The following is a 22,827-nucleotide window of genomic DNA, read 5'->3' on the forward strand; positions in this document are numbered from 1 at the left end:
AAATATAATAAGTTTGAATTAGAAGAGGGAGAATATAATTGCATGTATTCAAGTCTAGAGTTGTGAAAGATATAGTTGAAGGTTTCAGTGCTAAGTACATGGAGGCAGAATTAAAAGAAATTTGGAAGTGCAAGTTAGCAGTCTTGGGGATGGAGAGGATCTTTTCAAGAACTGAATTATTTATTTTTGGCAGGCCAATAAATATTAACGCTGTCTTGTGATGATACGTTAATATTGTTGGAAATAATTGTAAGCTTGTATCATGTGTCTTACAGCACCTAGTAAAACCATCAAGAATAAATGTTTTATGCTTCACTAAACTGCATTTGCGTTTTACTAAACTACATTAGTATTAACATAGTTGCCAGTAACACTTACACAAGACACCAGGAAAACTGGATAAGATTTATACATGTACTTTGTCACTGATTGTAAATGGAGCTATTTTGTTTACTTGGTTATTTATCTCGCTCATGAAAATTACCTTAATATTCATTGAACTGAGTGGATCGCAAAGCATCCTCAACAAAACCTCTCTTTGGGTTTTTTTTCCACATGAGTGAGGAACAATCAACTCTTCCACATGGAACCCTTCTCCTATTCCTGGGGAAATTGTGGGAAACTTTGTATTTGCATAATCGTCTTTAGTGCTATTGTGGGCGGGCTTTAGATGCCAGTGTAGTGTCACATTTAGTGTCGGATTGGCCACCTGTCCAGAACTAATGAACTTAGTCTTTGTGTAACATTATCTGTTTTCACAGCAGCTCTTGTGTACAATGAATAACTTGATTTAATATTAGAAAACCTATGATTCTGTTAATGTGTGTATAGTGTCTGAATAGTTTGAGAATCAAATTTCCGTTTAAGCATGCCACTCAGTAACATCTTTTTGTTTTGCAGTAAGTTTAAACATTGGTCTTTGTGAATTTTTTTCATGAATATTAACTGGAAGCAGGCAAAGGATTTTTTTTTTTTTAAAACAGCATTTTTTTGTAAAATGTTCAAAATTACATCTCTTGGAAAGATTTCCCTGTATCATTTTTATAACCGGTACAAACTCAGAGCTACACCAAACTATACTTAAAATTAATACTCATTCTTTGAATAGTAATAGAATCAAATATGAACTAATTGTTAGCAGACGTTGTTGACACATAGTCCACAAGGTTTGTTAAATTTACCTAGCATAGCAATTTTTGAACTTCACTGGTTTACTTTTGAGCTTTTGATTTTTTTTTTTAAGTCTACACTTATTAACCTTGTTAACTGCTCCTAAGATAAAGAGTATACTTGATGCACGATGTACCCTACCCACAGGGCCGGATTTACGTACAAGCTTGACAAGCTTAAGCTTAGGGCCTCGAGATCTAGGGGGCCTCACAGAGCCGGATTTACCACCAGGCTTCATAGGCTTAAGCCTAGGGCCGCGAAATCTAGGGGGCCTCCGGCCAAGACAGGACACCTGCCGTTCAACTCTGGGCAGCCCCCCCTCTCTATCTCTTTCTCTCGGTCTGTCAATCTCCGTCTCCGCCTGCCATCCGTATCGATGTCCGGCTCTCCGCTCGCTTCTCAATCGTCGGCACGGCCGGCCACCTTGCATATGCGCACTGTTACGGCCAGCACATCCTCCCCCTGCACATGTGCACAACCACGGCCAGCACATCATCGGCCGCCATGCGCACTGCCACGACAACTGGTCGGCATTGGGCACTTTCTCCCTCGCTTTGAATTGTGGGAGATCTGGCCACCATTGCTGTCTGGTCGCCGCCTTGCTGCGACCGCTGAAAACCAACGCAGAATCACTCCCTGACCCTGGATCTGGAGTAACTCCCTGGAGTAACTCTTGCTTCTGGTTTCCTGGTCCTTCATAAATATTCTAAATGGAATTTAAACTGGAGGTGGTGGAGGGCTGAACAATTACAGCCTATTGCATGTTATCTGTTTATTTATTGTGTGTGTATATATATGGTCTATGGTATATAAACACACAGAGCTTATATCTCCTGTTCTGTATTATGTTTACATATTCTGTTGTGCTGCAGCAAGCAAGAATTTCATTGTCCTGTCTGGGACACATGACAATAAAACTCTCTTGACTCTTGGCTTGGACTTAAGCAAAAAAGGGTTCTTGGGGAAAAAAGAGGTACCTTAAATTTAGTTGCGTCTGGTTGGGTAACTATGGTAGGATGAAGACCATTCCATGTTTTAATTGTACGGGGGAACTCCATGGAGCAGCTAGCAACTCTGGATAGAAGAAATTGGGTGATGTTTTGGGTAGAGACCCTTCTTTAGACTCCCTCTGGTTTTACTGTTTTTAGTTTAATTTAAAGATACAGGCCCTTTGGCCCACCGAGTCCACGCCGACCACTGATCACCCGTACACTAGTTCTATCCCACACATTAGCGGAGTAAGTCAAGAGTCTAAAGTGTTTTATTCTCTCATGTCCCAGTTAGAATAATAAAATCCTTACTTGCAGCAGCACAACAGAATATGTAAACATAGTACTCTGTAAACAATGTTATAAACGAGAAAAGAAAGTGTATATTTATATATGAATATATATAATATATACACTGGGAAAAGGAGCAAACTCTATACAGACAGCAGCCATATACGTATATATATATATGTGTGTGTGTCTGTATAATATATATAAACACACACTTTCACTCCTAAGATTAATACATTTCTATCGTACAGTAGTGTGTGTGTAGGAAGGAACAGATGCTGGTTTAAACTGAAGATAGACACAAAAAGCTGGAGTAACTCAACAGGTCAGACAGAATCTGCACAAAAGGAAAATATTACGTTTTAGGTTGGGTCTGAAATAGGTTCCTGCACACCTTTGGAATGTGGAAGGAAACAAGCGCACCCAGAGAAAACCAGGCGATCAAAGGGAAAAGGAGCAAACTCTATACAGACAGCACCCACATTCAGGATTGATTCCGGATCTCTGGGACTTTTATGCAGCAACTTTATGGCCAATGTACTGCCCCATAGTCTTGAATTTAATTAAAACATACAGTAGCTGTAAAAGGGGACATAGCGTCACTTGGAGATTTAAAACTGAAAATGGATATTTTCATTTTTTTAGTAACCAAAGTTATCAACGTATAATTTTTTGTGTTGATAAACAAAATATAGTGGCACAGCTGATAGACTTTCTGCCTCACACAACAGAGATCTGTGTTCGATCCTGACCTCGGGCACTGTCTGTGTTGAATTTGCACATTCTTCCTGCAAGCGTGTGGGTTTCCTCCCACATCCCAAAGACGCATTGGCTTTGTAGGTTAACTGTCTCTGTAAAATTGCCCCTAATGTGTAGGGAGTGGGTGAGGAAAGTGGGATAACAGAACTTGTGTGAATGGGTAGACAAAAATGCTGGAGAAACTCAGCGGGTAAGGCAGCATCTATGGAGCGAAGGAAATAGGCGACGTTTCGTGTCAAGACCCTTCTTCAGACTGATGTGAGGGTGGGGGGGACGGGAAGAAGAAAGGAAGATGTGGAGACAGTGGGCTGAGGGAGAGCTGGGAAGGGGAGGAAAAAGCAGGGATTACCTGAAATTGAAGAAGTCAATGTTCATACCGCTGGGATGTAAACTGCCCAAGCGAAATATGAGGTGCTGCTCCTCCAATTTACCGTGGGCCTCACTCGGATTTGGAACGGGAAGGGGAGTTGAAGTGTTGAGCCACCGGGAGATCAGGTTGGTTATAGCGAACTGAGTGGTGGTGTTGTGCGAAGCGATCGCCAAGCCTGCGCTTGGTCTCACCGAGGTTGATCATACGCTGAATAATCCAACCACATTTTTGATTCGAATATTAAAGAAATAATAGAAATTGCATTCATTGCAACGTGTAAAAATGTGTTGAGATACTGTAGTATAATTTTGCTGCATGTCATTGTGGTATATATCATGTGTTGATTGTTGAATATGTTTAGTTTGTGACTTTATTTGAAGCAGAAATAATATGTGATTGCTTTATTGAGCATAATTCCGACTGGTAACTACGCACTTCGTCCGATCACATTATCGCACACGTCATGCAAGCCGTCTTAAATGACCACCTATACTGTCTTTTGGCAACTTCAAAAGCTGCCAAGGTTACCCGGCAGACAACAGTGAAAAAAAATTAAGTGAGAGCCCTGCAAGGTGTATAATATTTTTGACACTGTCATAGGCCTTTCTTACATATGCTGTCACAACGCACTGTAGTCTCTAAACAACCTTTCAGTAATTTTCCTTGCCCTCCATTTCAGAATAATAGTGTTTGAAGCCAATAACTCGACACTGGCACTGGCAATAAATAAATAAATAGATAAGCGCAGCTTTCCCGCCCCTTATCTCATTGGCCACGCTCGGCTGCAAATCGGTGTCAATCTGGTGGATCACCTTCCTCTAGTCGTGGGGGTGGGGGGTTGGGAGGAGCTTCACCAGTGGAACAGCTTAGGGCCTCTTCATCGAAATCCGGGACTGCCTACCCTCATAGAAATCTAGGTGTTTTATTTATAAAAGGTGTGTTTTGGAAACAAGTGAAATTAAAAGTGGCTGAAAGCTTAATTCAAAAGACTTTTTAAAGGCAGAGAGAGGAATAATAAAGGGGAATGAGATAGTCTCAGAGCGAAGGATGAAAATAGCTGAAAGCTTTACTAGAAGGGGTGAGGAAAACAGAGTAATCGAGAGGACTAGATTAAAAGGTACAGGAGAAAGCTGAGGAGATTGAATGCAGCATCCCATATGCTCCTTGGGGCCCTGGCAGAGATATTTGCATAATCTGCAGTCACCACGGGGGTATTGGTCGACTGGTTCATGGTTAATATTGTATGTTTATGTAAGAAGTGCTGCAAGGGCAAGCCAGGGCACTACAAACCAGTGAGCTGATCATGGTGGGCTGGAGGGAGCAGTACCGTAGAGGATACTGAGCGACAGGATTTACCAGCATTTGGATAGAGAAGCGATGATTGGAGCATAAATTCCCTAACTTACCACAATGTCTGAGGTTTCTTGCAGCTCTGATTTGCCCTTCCATCAGCTCCTTCATCTTGTGCAGGTCTGTTCGGAGGCCAGTGGTACAATCCCAGCAAACTGATCACCTCCGTTTTGTGTGTTAAGTTCCATGCAAGGTCTCATTTGAAGCGCATTTTGGGAAAGCCTCACTGTCATAATGGTTTCCTTATTTATGCTGCAATACCACTTTTGTTGTATCCTCTTTCGTTAATTTTGGAGATTCCATTCCCCGTGTTATTGAGTTGCCAGTCCAGCCCTCCTTTGAACTATGTAACTGTGGTGGAGACAATGTTTTTTTTTAGATTCCTTTATTGTCATTCAGATCTTTCGGTCTGAACGAAATTATGTTGTATTCCATAGGCTAATTAACGCACTCATTCATCTTTTACTAATTAGGCTACTTACATAAAGTACAGGTTTAAATAAACGACCTCAATTGGTCGCCGACTTGAACGACTCACAAAGAAATCATCTCTCACAGTCCACCTTGAAGCTTACAAACTCCACCTCACTGACTACAAAGATGCCCTCATTGCTGCAAAATCTGCCTACCTCTCCTCCATATTCACCGACCCCTGCCTAAACCACAGAACCCTCTTCTCCACAGTGGGCAACCTCCTCAAGCCTCGAGCCAACACTCTCCCTACCTCTACTCCGGATCTCTGCAACTCATTCCTCCACTTTTTCGCTGATAAAATCAGCACCATCTATCAATCTTTATCCCCTGTACCCGACTCCCCAGCATCTACTCCACCACCTACCAAGGCCCCTCCTTTCAACATCTCCACTGACCTCCTTACCCCTCCTCCACACTGCTTCCTCTCCCAGTTTGACCTGGTTTCCCCTATTGAAATCTCCAAACTCATCAGCTCTTCCAAACCCACTACCTGCTCCCACGACCCTCTCCCCACTCCCCTGCTGAAGTCCTGCCTCCCCGTTCTCTGCCCCTACCTCACTAATCTCTTCAACTCCTCATTGTCCCAAGGAATTGTCCCCTCCGCTTTCAAAACTGCTGCCGTTACACCAATCTTAAAGAAACCTGGTCTTGATCCCTCCTCTCTCATTAACTACCGCACAATCTCAAACCTCCCCTTTCTTTCAAAAACCCTGGAGCGTATCGTTGCGTCACAACTTCATTCCCACCTCCTTGCGTGTAACCTATTTGAACCCCTCCAATCTGGCTTTCGCCCCCTCCATAGCACAGAAACTGCTCTCCTCAAAGTCCTCAACGACCTCCTCACCTCTGCTGACACTGGTTCCCTCAACATCCTCATCCTCCTCGACCTGAGCGCAGCCTTCGATACAGTGAACCATAACATCCTGCTCACCAGACTCGAAGACCTCGGCATTGAAGGTTCTGCACTCAGCTGGCTCCGTTCCTACCTTTCCAACAGATCCCACTTCCTCTCTCTCCATAACCACACCTCTGCTACAGCCACAGTCACTTAAGGTGTTCCCCAAGGCTCCGTACTCGGCCCCCTCCTCTTCATCATCTACATCCTCCCCCTTGGTCAGATACTCCACCACTTCAACCTGGACTTCCACTGTTACGCCGATGACACCCAGATCTACCCCGGCACCAAATCCCCCCACAACCCCCCCCCCTCTCCCATATCAACTCCTGTTTGTCAGCTATAAAAACCTGGATGCAACATAACTTCCTCAAACTCAACAGCGATAAAACAGAATTCCTCCTCATAGGCTCCAAATCCACACTCAGCAAAATCAATAACCCCACTCTCACCATCGACGGCACCACTGTCTCCCCATCTCCCCAGGCCCGCAACCTTGGCGTGATCTTTGATTCCACCCTCTCCCTTGAGCCTCACATCCGCCATGTCATTAAAACCTCCTTCTTTCACCTCCGCAACATCGCCAAAATCAGACCCTCTCTCACACCTCCCGCTGCGGAAAGACTCATCCATGCCTTCATATCCTCCCGACTGGACTACTGCAACTCACTTCTCCTTGGCATCAGCTCCACCTACATCAACCGACTCCAACTGGTCCAGAACGCAGCCGCCCGACTCATCACCCACACCAAATCCTGGCATCACATCACTCCAGTCCTCAAACAACTTCACTGGCTTCCCATCTCCCACCGGATCACCTACAAAATCCTGGTCCTCACCTTCAAAGCCCTCCACCATCTGGCCCCCCCCCCATATCTCACTGACCACCTCTCCCCCTACCAACCCTCACGGTCCCTCAGATCCACATCAGCCGGTCTCCTCTCCATCCACAAGTCCAACCTCCGCAGTTTTGGGGACAGAGCCTTCTCCAGGGCAGTTCCCAGGCTCTGGAACTCCCTCCCCCAACTGATCCGCAATTCCGTGTCCCTCACCATCTTCCAGTCCCGCCTCAAGACCCATCTCTTCACCTCTGCCTATCCTTAGCCCCACGTCCCCCTCCCTTTTCATCTGTGCATTAATTGCCTCATATTGTGTTTTGAATTGAATTCTGTCTTTAATTTGTGAACTAGTCATGTCTCTACTATTTATTTCATTCCGCTTACATGTTTTTCCTCTACTTGCTAAATTTTTGTAAGGTGTCCTTGAGACTCTTGAAAGGCGCCCATAAATAAAATGTATTATTATTATTATTACAGGTGACTGTTTGCATTTGATAATTCAACCTTACAAATTCACTAATCCTTACCCAAAAATCTGCTCTCGATGAATTCATGTGAAGGGAAAATAAATAAATGCCAAATGCTAAAGAAGCAACAAATTGCCTATTTCTGCTTACTTCAACTGGTGATAGGTTCATTTCCTGTAAAGCAGTCTCTCTCTCCTCCTCCCCACCCCCACCCTCTCAAAAGAGTTGTCCGTATTATTTGCCCGTAAGATGTCTGAAATGGACACGCTAATTTAAGAATGCTGTAAACTTAAATGACCACTGTTATTTGTTGTGAGTTACAATATCAGTCCATCATTGCTTTATTTGATGTGCCTTTAAAAGTGTTTGTCTGCTGCTAGCCACTATATAATTTGCCTTGTCAATGTCCAAAGCAAATCTCAAGTCGCTTCTTGCTGTGAATGAGCAGCTGGAGTATTCATTACTGTTGAGAGAAAATCATCCTGTAGGGAAGCATCTCCACATAACATGGTATTCATAAAGTTTAGGGTTGCGGAAAATCACGATACAAACAGTTTTCTATAAATGCAATCCCTCCATAATGTTGGGGTCTATTGACATTTGTGCATTGTAACATACAGCCTTTAGTATTTTTAGCTTGCAGTAATAATAAAAATAAACTTATTGCCATTGAAAATATTTGTTTTTAATCTGTTGGGAGAATAACGTTGTTATAGCAAATCTTAAACTCTAGACCCAAACCCTTCTTTTTCCTCTGTTGACCCAATTGTGTATAACTTGGGGTTTCTAAGTAGCATAATTTTTATGTTATGACAGAACTACCTGTGTTGATCTTTGGGTGCTCTGCCTCTGCAGTTCAAACCTTGTCATCACTTGCCTTTGCAGAAACCCACCATAATGAGCTCTTTGCTGTCACTAACATTGGAATGCACTGTCTGAGAGAGTGGTTGAAGTTGACAACAATGAAGTGGCGTCTAGATGGGTTACAGACCAAGTTGTTAGGGGTGATGCGATTAATGCAGAAGCCAAGTTGGGCCGAATGGCCTGTTCCCGTGTTTTTACGATTTTATGATTTGAACATCTGAAGATTGTTACCATCCAGATTTATATGAATATAAATATTAGGACTGAGAGAAGGGATCTTGCATCCTACTCCATCATTTAATGAGATTGCAGTTGATCTGATTAAAAGCTTACCTGTGCATTCCTGTCTACAAATGCTAACCTTTCATTCCTTTGTTTATCCAGCATCTATCAATGGGTGTGTCAAAAAAAATTCTTCCACGGCCTTTGTGAAAGTTCTAAGTAATTTAACTTAATTTCTGTCATAAATAGGCCACTTTTTTGAACAGAAACATCAGATCTGGATTCTCCTAGCTGGTCACGTTTTCCCTCGTGTCAACCACACATTCCATTATTGATCTGGTAAATTTTCTTTGAACTGCTTCCGATGCATTAACATCCTTCATTGAATAAGTTGCCTAATAATGAACATAGTAGTAGTTCAGATGTGATATCTACTTTTCCAGTAAATTAATGTTTGTCTTTCAGCAATAATTTTTGTCTCTGCACACAACACATGGCTGATTCAATTGACATCCTGTTTAGCTGTGACAATTGTGAACTTTACCTTGTCAACCCCTTCCATAGCTGTAGCTTCTCATGCTGTTGTCACACCTTTCTCCTCTGATTTATGTTAGCTGGAGCTGGATAATTTTCTGCAGTGACTTTGCATCGTGTTTCCACATCATTGGCTTAATATTTGTAAATTGTGGTCACTCAACAATAGGAAGAATGTCTTAAGCTGGGTAGTGTGTAGAAAAGATTCATAAGGATGTTATTGGGATTGGAAGGATTGAGTTGTATGGACAGACTGGATAGGTTCCTGGAAAGAATGAAACTGAGGGGTGACCTTATAGAGGTATATAAAATCACATGGGGCATACACATGTCAGTTTTATCCAAGGGTACAGGAGTCCAAAGCTCGAGGGCCAAAATCTAAGGCTAGAGGGGGAAGATTTAAGAGGCCTGGCGAGCAGCTTTTTCATACAGAGGAGCATCTGTCAAAGGAAGCTGAAGTACAATTGAAATGTTTAACATACATTTGGACAAGTACATTGATCTGAAAGATTTAGAGGGATAAGGGGCTTTGGATAGACATATTGGTTGGCGGGAACTAGTTGAGCTGAAGGGCCTGTTTCCATGCGTATAACTCAATGCCTCGATGACTCTAAAATCCTCTCCTGTTTGAAAATCAAAATAGCAAATGCTAGAAATGTGTACTAGAAACAGAAAATGCTATAAACTCACCAAGTCTGGCAGTATCTGTGGCAAGAGAAACAGTGCTCTGATTTCAGACCAAAGAGCCAGCATTAGAACTGGAAAACGGAGAAAATAACTTAATTGTAAGTTGCAGTGAGGTGAAAGACAGTTGGATAGTACATGATGAGGAAATGTGATGCTGAAATTGCTGTTGTAATGTGTTGTTTACCAAAGTCATCTGATTGATAGGTTAATGATGGCAGTGGGGGTAAAACAAATAGAAACACATGAAAGCTTTGAGTTGGAGGAAATTGAAACTGAAAGAAGAATATTGGAAATGCTCTGCACATTGGGTGTCGGCTGTAGAAAGAGAAAAACTGGGTTGATGTAACAGGTGAATAACCTTGCAGTGGAATCACCTAATTCTGATACAAGAAGGAAAGCAAGGTATCTGAAATTCTTGAATTCCATATCAAGTCCCAAAGACTGCTTTATGTCCATATAGAAGTTGGGATATGTTTCCACAAGCCTGCATTGGATCTCATTGAAATAGTTGCTGCTAAAAAGGCGATATTGGATGTATTAGTGTGTGGATAAATGGCCAGGGCATGATGAGATTCATCTTAGAAAATTCTTAAGGGGTTGGACAGGCTAGATGCAGGAAGATTGTTCCCGATGTTGGGGAAGTCCAGAACAAGGGGTCACAGTTTAAGGATAAGGGGGAAATCTTTTAGGCCACAGAAGGTAGTTGAGGCCAGTTCATTGGCTATATTTAAGAGGGAGTTAGATGTGGCCCTTGTGGCTAAAGGGATCAGGGGGTATGGAGAGAAGGCAGGTACAGGATACTGAGTTGGATGATCAGCCATGATCATATTGTATGGCGGTGCAGGCTCGAAGGGCCGAATGGCCTATTCCTGCGCCTATTTTCTATGTTTCTATGTTAGGCTGCAATGGGAGGCACAGGAAGAGACTGGGGACATAACACTAATTTTTAATGTTGGCTTGACAGACAAGATGAAACATAATAATAAATATATTTTATTGTCATTGCACATAAGTGCAACGAGATTTGGGTATGCAGCTTCCATCCGATGTCATAACTTAAATAACTAATAAAATTTAGATTTAGATACCCCAAGAACATGGTTTGTAAAAAGAACATTAAAACAGCAAAACAGTCAAAACAGACTAAAGTGCAGATGTATCTGTGTGACGTGACCATCCGAGGGAGACAGTCCATGGGGGTGGGAGGCACTCAGCAGGGCCGGTTCAGAGCAGCTATAGCTCTGGGAATGAAGCTGTTCCTGAGTCTAGAGGTGTGGGCGTAGAAGGTCTTGTAACGTCTGCCAGAAGGTAGCAGTTCGAACAGTCCATTACAAGGGTGTGAGGAGTCTTTATGGATGCTGACGGCCTTCCTGAGGCACCGTGTGTGGTAGATGCCCTCCATGACTGGAGGAGTGTTGTATCTTTAGTTGGGAAGGTCAATAAGGATAAGCTAGATAATTTCAAACTTTTCATTCTTAGCGGTAGTCTGGAAATAAATACCAAACAAAATACGGGTGGTGGACATCTCAAATGGGAAATAAAATACTAGCAATGGTCAGCAAGTCAGGCAGCATTTGCGGAAAGAGAAATGGTTCAAAGGTCCAGTCAGAAACCCTTCTTCAGAACTACGAGGGCATAAAATGTAAGAGCAGGGAGGTTTTTAGAAAACATTAGTTAGACTATAGCTGGAGTACTGTGTATACTACTTAATGCCATACTTTTGGATCAATTATTGCTCTATAGGTACAAAGGTAATTTGCCATTGTTGCCTGGATAGGGAATTTCAGTTATGGGAAGTGATTAGACAGGCTGAGTTTGTTTTCTATGGGCCAAACACAGACAGGTGGGACTAGTGTAGCTGGGACATGTTGGCCGGTGTGGACAAGTTGGGCCAAAGGGCCTTGTTACCAAGCTGTAGGACTATGAGAAGAAGCTGAGATTTCAGTCGAGAATTATGAGGCATTAATAGGATTGTTGGCGTGAAACCTCCCCATAGCAAAAATGTCTAAAATCAGAAGAGGCCGGCTTAAGGATTGTGTAGGAGATTTGGAAGGAGACTGCAGAATCTTTTCTATGGGAGGTTGATTGGAATCGGGGAGGGAGTGACTCTCAACATTTAAGAAATATCTAGATGAGCATTGAGATTTGCAGATCAAATGCTGATGAATGAGATTATAGACAGTTGTTGTAGTTGTGGTGGGTCGAGGGGCATTTTTCAAAGCTGGTATGAAGACCACATTCAGGTTGGACTGAGATGGAGAATTAAAATGGCAGTTAACTGCAACAAACTTCTTAATTTAGATGTTGCACAATATTATAATTTCTGAGTGAACTGGATAATTTTAAAAGGAGCACAGGAAATCTGGCTCGGGATCGCTAAAAGAGTGTTCTGTAAATACCACCCGGTGAGCCAGATGCTGAACTATTGGGAATTTTGAATAATTAGATGGCAGTTTATTGGTGTTGGTTTATTATTGTTATGTATAGCAAGATACACTGAAAACCTTTTGTTTGTGTGCAAACCAATCAAATCTGATAATATGATACATGAATACAATCAAACCATATTGTAGTAGAACAAAGAAAAAAACAAAGATTTTTCAGACCTTGAATTAATTTACTAATATTGTAGTCGAATGGGTTGTTTTCCTTAGAAGGAACCAGGAATGGGAAAACAACCGATAAGATGCTGGATGAAATGTTCTTTCTATTACCACTGTGCTGCTATCATTTCGATAATCCAGACATACGGTGGAAAGTAATGGGCCTGTCCCACGTAGGCGATTTTTCAGGCACGCACACACACGCAAGCACACACACAAACGCGCTCACACACACGCTCACACTCACGCTCACTTTTAAATGTAGTAAAAGGTTCAATTATCTCAAGTTCATGCAGGACATCTGGCCTCAATAGGTCAGAAAGTGCAAATGAAAGTTGGTAAGTGCAAACATTTCAATCAGATCACAACAAATTGTGCTGTAAAGCTGTCTGAAACTTGTAATTGTCAACGGTTTACATTGTCTCCTTTTTTGAATTATTCTAGTGGATTATATTATTCCCAGCCCTCCCATTTCAAAAATGTTATGATCTGTTGTGCACACATATTATTTATATTCTCCTTTAACATCTTGCCTGCATTGAGCATATTTTTACATTTCTCCACTGTCAAATGTATAGTTTAAATCTAATTTTTTTTTAATCACACTAGTACAAACCTTAGATGTATGGATATCTTGTTTACTTGATTTCTATTTTAAATTTGTTTTATAGGCACAAAATACAAATTGATTCTACAAAATATTTCATTTAGAATATAGTGGAATAAGGATACGGTAGAGAATATGAATCTGAAAGATATATTAGTAATTTTATACTAGATAGTTGAAATTATTTTTAACTGGCTTAAAAGATAATGTATGCCGTGTTTAAGAACCAGTATTTCACAGTCCATAAACTTATTTCACAGTCCTCAAATTATTTGTATGATTTTAGGCTCTGCAGAAGCTGACCACCCAGTACCTCAAGAGGGATTTGATTGGAATAAAGATTGACGAAAGAAGTGAGCAAAACAGGTAAAGTTTCTTGCAAAATGTTAACTGAAGTCCAATTGGTGTTTATTGCATGTTTTTTATTTGCATTTTGTGTGAATAGGAATGAGCTGGTTGTCCCCGTCTTCAAACGGTTCTTGCACTTTTGTACATAATTCAACATTTGGATGAGATGCTAGAATGTGGTGTTAAATTGTCATTTCATAAATCTGATATTTAAAGTATAGTATTGTTTAAGAAAGAACTGCAGATTCTGGAAAAATCAAAGGTAGTCAAAAATGCTGGAGAAACTCAGCGGATGAGGCAGCATCTATGGAATAGGTGACGTATCGGGTCAACAAACATAGAAATTAGGTGCAGGAGTAGGCCATTCGGCCCTTCGAGCCTGCACCGCCATTCAATATGATCATGGCTGATCATCCAACTCAGTATCTCGTACCTGCCTTCTCTCCATACCCTCTGATCCCCTTAGCCACAAGGGCCACATCTAACTCCCTCTTAAATATAGCCAATGAACTGGCCTCGACTACCCTCTGTGGCAGAGAGTTCCAGAGATTCACCACTCTCTGTGTGAAAAAAGTTCTTCTCATCTCGGTTTTAAAGGATTTCCCCCTTATCCTTAAGCTGTGACCCCTTGTCCTGGACTTCCCCAACATCGGGAGCAATCTTCCTGCATCTAGCCTGTCCAACCCCTTAAGAATTTTATAAGTTTCTATAAGATCCCCTCTCAATCTCCTAAATTCTAGAGAGTATAAACCAAGTCTATCCAGTCTTTCTTCATAAGACAGTCCTGACATCCCAGGAATCAGTCTGGTGAACCTTCTCTGCACTCCCTCTAGGGCAATAATGTCCTTCCTCAGATTTGGAGACCAAAACTGTACGCAATACTCCAGGTGTGGTCTCACCAAGACCCTGTACAACTGCAGTAGAACCTCCCTGCTCCTATACTCAAATCCTTTTGCTATGAAAGCTAACATACCATTCGCTTTCTTCACTGCCTGCTGCACCTGCATGCCTACTTTCAATGACTGGTGTACCATGACACCCAGGTCTCGCTGCATCTCCCCTTTTCCTAGTCGGCCACCATTTAGATAATAGTCTGCTTTCCTGTTTTTGTCACCAAAATGGATAACCTCACATTTATCCACATTAAACTGCATCTGCCAAACATTTGCCCACTCACCCAGCCTATCCAAGTCACCTTGCAGTCTCCTAGCATCCTCCTCACAGCTAACACTGCCCCCCAGCTTAGTGTCATCCGCAAACTTGGAGATATTGCCTTCAATTCCCTCATCCAGATCATTAATATATATTGTAAATAGCTGGGGTCACAGCACTGAGCCTTGCGGTACCCCACTAGTCACTGCCTGCCATTGTGAAAAGGACCCGTTTACTCCTACTCTTTGCTTCCTGTTTGCCAGCCAGTTCTCTATCCACATCAATACTGAACCCCCAATGCCGTGTGCTTTAAGTTTGTATACTAATCTCTTATGTGGGACCTTGTCGAAAGCCTTCTGGAAGTCCAGATACACCACATCCACTGGTTCTCCCCTATCCACGCTACTAATTACATCCTCAAAAAATTCTATAAGATTCGTCAGACATGATTTACCTTTTGTAAATCCATGCTGACTTTGTCCAATTATTTCACCATTTTCCAAATGTGCTGCTATCCCATCTTTAATAACTGACTCTAGCAGTTTCCCCACTACCGATGTTAGACTAACTGGTCTGTAATTCCCCGTTTTCTCTCTCCCTCCCTTCTTAAAAAGTGGGGTTACGTTTGCTACCCGCCAATCCTCAGGAACTACTCCAGAATTTAAAGAGTTTTGAAAGATTATTACTAATGCATCCACTATTTCTGGAGCTACTTCCTTAAGTACTCTGGGATGCAGCCTATCTGGCCCTGGGGATTTATCGGCCTTTAATCCATTCAATTTACCCAACACCACTTCCCGGCTAACCTGGATTTCACTCAATTCCTCCAACTCCTTTGACCCGCGGTCCCCTGCTATTTCCGGCAGATTATTTATGTCTTCCTTAGTGAAGACGGAACCAAAGTAGTTATTCAATTGGTCCGCCATATCCTTGTTCCCCATGATCAACTCACCTGTTTCTGACTGCAAGGGACCTACATTTGTTTTAACTAATCTCTTTCTTTTCACATATCTATAAAAACTTTTGCAGTCAGTTTTTATGTTCCCTGCCAGTTTTCTTTCATAATCTATTTTTCCTTTCCTAATTAAGCCCTTTGTCCTCCTCTGCTGGTCTCTGAATTTCTCCCAGTCCTCCGGTATGCTGCTTTTTCTGGCTAATTTGTACGCATCATCCTTCGCTTTGATACTATCCCTGATTTCCCTTGTTATCCACGGATGTACTACCTTCCCTGATTTATTCTTTTGCCAAACTGGGATGAACAATTTTTGTAGTTCATCCATGCAGTCTTTAAATGTCTTCCATTGCATATCCACCGTCAACCCTTTTAGAATTAATTGCCAGTCAATCTTGGCCAATTCACGTCTCATACCCTCAAAGTTACCTTTCTTTAAGTTCAGAACCATTGTTTCTGAATTAACAATGTCACTCTCCATCCTAATGAAGAACTCAACCATATTATGGTCACTCTTGCCCAAGGGGGCACGTACAACAAGACTGCTAACTAACCCTTCCTCATTACTCAATACCCAGTCTAAAATAGCCTGCTCTCTCGTTGGTTCCTCTACATGTTGATTTAGATAACTATCCCGCATACATTCCAAAAAATCCTATTCCTCAGCACCCCTGCCAATTTGATTCACCCAATCTATATGTAGATTGAAGTCACCCATTATAACGGTTTTGCCTTTGTCGCACGCATTTCTAATTTCCTGTTTGATACCATCTCCAACTTCACTACTACTGTTAGGTGGCCTGTACACAACACCCACCAGCGTTTTCTGCCCCTTAGTGTTTCGCAGCTCTACCCATACCGATTCCACATCCTGCAAACTAATGTCCTTCCTTTCCATTGCGTTAATCTCCTCTCTAATCAGCAACGCTACCCCACCTCCTTTTCCTTTCTCTCTATCCCTCCTGAATATTGAATATCCCTGGATGTTCAGCTCCCAGCCTTGGTCACCCTGGAGCCATGTCTCCGTGATCCCAACTATATCTTCAGACTGATGTGGGGGGGGGGTGGGGGCAGGAAGAAGAAAGGAAGAGGCAGAGACAGTGGGCTGTGGGAGAGCTGGGAGGGGAAGGGAGGAAGAAAGCAAGGACTGCTTGAAATTGGAGAAGTTAATGTTCATACCGCTGGGGTGTAAACTACCCAAGCGAAATATGAGGTGCTGCTCCTTCAATTTACGGTGGGACTCACTCTGGCCAGGGATGAGTCCCAGGACAGACAGGTCGGATTCGGAATGGGAGGGGGAGTTGAAGTGCTGAGCAACCGGGAGATCAGGTTGGTTAATGCGAACTGAGAGGACATTTTGGCCGAAGCGATCGCCAAGCCTGCGCCGATGTAGAGCAGTTGACACCTAGAACAGCCGATGCAATAGATGAAGTTGGAGGAGGTGCAGGTGAACCTCTGCCTCACCTGGAAAGACTGCTCGGGTCCTTGGATGGAGTAGAGGGGGGAGGTAAAGCGACAAGTGTAGCATTTCCTGCGGTTGCAAGGGAAAGTACCAGGGGAGGGGGTGGTTTGGGTGGGAAGGGACAAATTGACCAGGGAGTTACGGAGGGAGCGGTCTCTGCAGAAAGCCGAAAGGGGAGGAGATGGGAAGATGTCGGCAGTGGTGGGATCCTATTGGAGGTGGCGAAAATGTCGGAGGATTATCTGTTGTATATGACGGCTGGTAGGGTGGAAGGCGAGGACAAGGGGAACTCTGTTCTTGTTATGAGTTAGGGGGATGAGGAGTGAGAACAGAGCTACGGGATATAGAGGAGACCCTGGTGAGAGCCTCATCTATAGTCGAAGAGGGGAATCCTCATTCCCTAAAGAATGAGGACATCTCCGATGCCCTGTTTTGGAACACCTCATCCTGGATGCAGATGCAGCGTAGACGGAGGAATTGGGAGTAGGGGATAGAGTCCTTACAGAAAGCAGGGTGGGAAGGAGTGTAGTCCAGATAGCCATGGGAGTCAGTGGATTTGTAGTAGATGTCGGTCAGAAGTATAACATTTAAAGTATAATAAGTACTTTGTGATGACAATATTCTTTATTTGCAGCATTTATCGCAAGATGATCAACTGGTTTGGTCAAAAACTATCTGAACTGTACAGATAATTCCCTGCATCTTAAAGATCATCTTAAAAGCAGTTTATTGCTGGAGTGTTTGCATTTATTTTTGGCACACCCACTCTTAATATATTTCATTTCATTTAAAAAAGTTTGTATTATGTAATAATTGTTCAATTTTATATGACTTGGTATGACTTCAGGGTGAGCATAATTCTTAACTGGTTATGTAAGTAATTCCTAAAATGATTGCAAACACAGCATTATCTTTTCAAAAATTGTTTCCATTACATTTTTTAAATTTTTGGTTCCTTCAATCTTGCAATCTTATTCCTGCTGTGATTTTCCCTGGAGAAGAAACATGCTGTTTTGGTATTTAATCTTTCTTGGACCTTGTTCAGTTGCCTCTCAAAAACATTAGTCAACGATGTGTGCTGGTGTAATACCTTTGTCAGTTGTTATATATCACAGAATTATCGATCAAGGATTTGGTTGTAGTCCATCAGGTGCATGTTTGTATTTTTCTTATTATGGATCAAGTCTTCTAACTGACTGCCCACATGACATACAATACAGAGCAAACAAAAGCAGCCACTGGAGGGATTCAATGGGTCAAGTAACATCCGTGGAAGGAAATGGACTAATCACGTCAGGTCATGATCCTTCTTCAAGACTGGAATAGAGGGGTGATAGCAGGTAGAAACATTTGAGGGGAAGGGGTGGGGCAAGAGCTTGCAAGTGGAGGGTGAATCCAGGTGAATTGTGCTGTAGATGGTCGTTCCGACTGGATCTGATGCTTCTCAGTCATTTGCATGGAAGCAAGCAACAAATGTCAGTCCCACCTATTGAGCATAAAGCAAACTGCTGGAGGAACCCAGTGGGTCAGGAGGCATCTGTGGAGGGAAATGGACAGGTGATGTTCTGGGTTGGGACGTTTCGTCAGACTAATGGAGTAGAAGGGAGATAGCTGGTAGAAAGATTTGAAGGGGCAACAATTGGCTTGTGATAGATAGCTCCAGGTGGTGGGGTTGAATGGCAGATGAGGCACATGGGGAGAGAAAGGTGGAGATAGTCACCAAGGCTGAAGATGATAAGTGGAGTTGACAAATGGTGCAAACTGATAAGAATGGAAGGTGGGGAGAAAAATGTAGAATATGAGAATGAGTAGAAGAGAACGATGAAGGGTGGGGGAAACCCAGAGTGGTGATGAGTGGATGGAGGAAAATAACTAAATTGGGGGTAGAGAATGGAGGGGGAGTGAAAAGAAAGGAAGAGAGGCAAGCTGGTTAGATGAGGGGAGGTTGGGCATCAACCTGAAATTGGAGAATTAGTTAATCTTCCTGTAAGGGCCTGTCCCACTTGGCCGTGATTTGCGCGTAATTTAAGCAACATCATTTGCGCGTCATGACACACGGCACGTGTGTCGTGACAAGCACGCGATGCACGCATGGTGCGCATTACGCAAGCATGGTGCGTGATGACATAGGCAGTGATGCGAGGCGTTGCAGGATTTTGTGATATACAAAATCTTTGCGCGCCATCTGCGTGACGTGCAAATGACGGCCAAGTGGGACAGGCCCTGTAGGATTGGCTATCTGGGCAAAATTAAATTTCCATCGCCTCCTGTACCTATTTTTTTGACAAATAGTCCTTCTCTTGTCTCCAGCACCCCTCTTCCTCTTTGACACCCTATGCAGGCCTAACCTCTCTTGACACTTTTATTTCCAACTGCTGCAAAAAAAACAACATTTCCCTCCATAGATGCTGCCTGACCAGCTGAGTTCTTTGCTCAGGACTCTAGCACCTGCAGTTTCTCAAGTACATAAGATTATTCACTTTCAACTTTTGCCAGAGTGTTCCAATGTGAGTAGAAAGCTGTCTGACGTTTATTCTCCTTGTTTGTTGCTGTAACCTTGTTCCTTGGGTTGCCATCTTTCTATTCAGTGGAAACTATTTATTTTTCTCCTCTTGCATATCCTTGGAAAATGTAATCCGTAAATGCTATAGCTTGACTAATGAGAAGGGAGGGGGGACTGTCTGACTGCATCTGAGACGTTGGAATCTGCCACTTGGAACTACCAATCGACAGTGTATCTGTTCTTAATCCTTGCTGAAGATTTTCTCTCCTCATCACCTCACAACTCTACCCTCCTCTTCCCCTGTCATATTTTTGACGATTATGTGCTTCCCTATGTGATCTGTGTGCAATAGACTTTGGCAGTAGGGTACCCATTTGTTAGATCATAATGTAATCATGTGTCTTTTTAGGCCCCTCCCCCCTTCTCTTTTCAAGTAACTCAAAATATGTAGCACAGTTCCATCCCATAATATTAGCTTTTATTCTACAAAGAACTGATTAGATTGCAAACATGCAGTCCATAAAGGTACGCCAAATTACTAATAACAACTCCAGATTTCCATGTTAAATTATTCAGCATGGAAATCTTGAAGGTGACGGTGATAGCGCCATACCATTAGGTATGTGGTTAACCCTGTGCTGTCAAATGCTGCATTCATGCATTCAGCTATCATTCATTTATGTAGATGTGCTTCGCTCGCATAACTCATCAGTTTCATTATATAATGTATATATTATTTGTGTATATATATATATGTATAGATATAGATATATATATATAGATATATATATATATAGATATATATATATATATATATATAGATATATATAGATATATAGATATATATAGATATATATATATATATATATATATATATATATAGATATATATATATATACATATATATGTATTATTATATATATATATATACATATATAATATATTTATATATTATATATATATATGTGTGTGTGTGTGTGTGTGTGTCTATATATATGTGTGTGTATATGTATATATATATGTGTGTGTATATGTGTATATATTGAATTGTCAAAAAGGGACATTAATTGTAGGAAAAATAAAATAGGGATCATTGAATGCGATAGATGAGATTGTAGAGGGTGCACGGAGGTGTCACTAGGATGTGCTGTTAAGACCTTTGAAGCGGCTGAGGGAGGAGGTGCAGGAACTTACTGGATGAGGACCTGAACCGCACTTCCAGATGAGACACAGAGTCACTTGCATCTCCACCCTCATCCATTGCCTTTGGCGCTCTCTATGTGGCCTCCTCTATATCAATGCTAATCACAGATTAGGCAAGCAATTATTTGCACAATTCCATCTATTAAGATTTTATGTATAACTCTCTTATCAATGGCCGATTGTAAATCCAAATATACCATTGCCATTGGCTGACCCTTTTCTATACGTGGGCGTTTTCATAGACAATGAATTCACTCTTCCATTCAAATTTTAATCTGATGACTGACACTTTTAAGAATTCAGATCAGAAGTTTACAGATGTTTGCTTCAGAGATACAGTGAAGTAAGACTAATTAAAATGAAATGTAAACCTTCGTTTTAAGGGACCCCTTTATAACGGATTTTGGATGTAGCAGAGGGAGCTACCAATGCCACCCCAGCTGGCACCATAATCCTGGCTTCCAACCCCACCCCCAACTTGTAAGGCGCACCAGCGAGCCCTTCTTTGCCCACCGCACGGTCAGGTAACATGGCTGTTGATGTGGCCCCTGGGGACAGCGCTTGCTTCAGGCCTCTGCCACTGACAGGATGAGTTTGGTTACTATGGGGATCCCTCCCCTATCTCCATGTTGTCAGCGGTGGCTTTGTCTGCTTCTCGGTCTATTGCCACCGCTGCCTCCTCCCGTCGCGCTGTCCTCACAGTCTATCCCCTACACCTCCAATGCTGCCTCCTCCTCCTGTTGCTCTGTCTACTTGGCCTTGTTCATCTGCCTCCCCCTCTCCCGAAGTCATACTCCACGTTGGAAGCGGCAGCAGGAGATAGGGGAGGGAGCCCCACAGTGACTGAGCACGTGTTGTCGTTGGCAGCGGCCTGAAGAAATCACTGTCCCCAGAGGCTGCAACGTGAGCTGCAACAACAGCCACTTGAAACTATGAAGAAGGGCTCGCTGGTGCAGACGTATGGCAAGGGCGCCTAGTTTTAAGGTGAAACTACAAAAGTGCTGGAGTAACTCAGTGGACTGAATCATTCTGAAGAAGGGTCCTGACGTCACCTCTCCATGTACTCCAGTGATGCTGCCTGACTCGCTGAGTTACTCCAGCACTTTGTGTCTCTTTTGTGTATTAACCATGGTTTCATTCCAATCAATGATAATACCTTAACTCTGCTGTAACAGTCAATTGACAATAATGGACACCATTTCTCCCCCCCTTCCCCACCTACCTATGGTCTGTTATATTGAATGTATTGCGTACTGGAGTGGTTCTCCTGATTTTCCTGTCATCCTTTCATACATTTTATATTTAATGACAAATATAGCTAATTTCATTTGTGCCATATTGGATGTAGTAAATCCATTCCTGACAAAAGTATCATTAAATGTAAACAGTAGAAAAAAACTTAATTTCTCACCACAAAGTGGAGGAGAATAAAACGTACATGTACTACAACATTCTAAGTATTTGTTTTTTTTTTTAAATTGCAGTAGCATTCTTGCCGTATGGAAGTCGTATCTAGAAGGAACCTTACATTTGGCCCAGTCTCGAATCATAGCATCTGAAAACTATAGGAATCATATCTTGGAACCTGCTAAAATTGTAAAAAGTATTAAAGAACAGCAGCTGAAAAAGGTATTTGCAAATTAATATAATTATAACTTTTTTTGTGACTAATGCCATTGAGATCTATGCAGGCTTACAATCTTTGAAATTCCATTTTTCTGTCGTGTAAATTTAAGTTTGTTTCACTTATTTATACCAAGTGCAGACGGAAAAAGGAAACAATTGAAAAACAACTGACTTTTTGACTTGCAAATGCTGCCATTGAGTAACTGTCTTATCTTCATGATAGCATTGTGCAAGATGGAAGTTTAGCAGTTTGAATGTAGCGAAATATTCAGTTTCAAGTGCAGTTTCTCATTACTTCAATGAACCTTATTGTTGACAAATTTTGGTGTACAGGTTTATGCAGTTACTTTCTGGAGAGTCAAAACTATTGGACGAATGTGGCATTCTGACAGCATGTTCTGTCACTATTTTTAGTGCATTTTTAAGGCAATGTTGTCGTGGTTTGAGTGATCACACATTC

General features: G+C 42.2%; 1 protein-coding gene across 5 annotated transcripts in view; it reads left to right on the forward strand.

Annotated features, from left to right (window-relative positions):
- The window catches only part of fchsd2 (FCH and double SH3 domains 2), a 207,713-nt gene that overhangs the window by 72,483 nt on the left and 112,403 nt on the right, over window positions 1-22,827 (forward strand). For 3 of the 5 annotated variants that reach the window (XM_033023168.1, XM_033023164.1, XM_033023166.1), the window contains exons 4-5: window positions 13,408-13,487; window positions 22,226-22,370. In XM_033023168.1, the coding sequence (XP_032879059.1) occupies window positions 13,408-13,487; window positions 22,226-22,370 (225 nt within the window). The remainder of the gene's footprint in view (window positions 1-13,407; window positions 13,488-22,225; window positions 22,371-22,827) is intronic. The other 2 variants (XM_033023165.1, XM_033023167.1) reach the window with 1 other exon arrangement.

Source organism: Amblyraja radiata, chromosome 6 (assembly GCF_010909765.2).
Source record: "Amblyraja radiata isolate CabotCenter1 chromosome 6, sAmbRad1.1.pri, whole genome shotgun sequence".
Taxonomy (NCBI): domain Eukaryota; kingdom Metazoa; phylum Chordata; class Chondrichthyes; order Rajiformes; family Rajidae; genus Amblyraja; species Amblyraja radiata.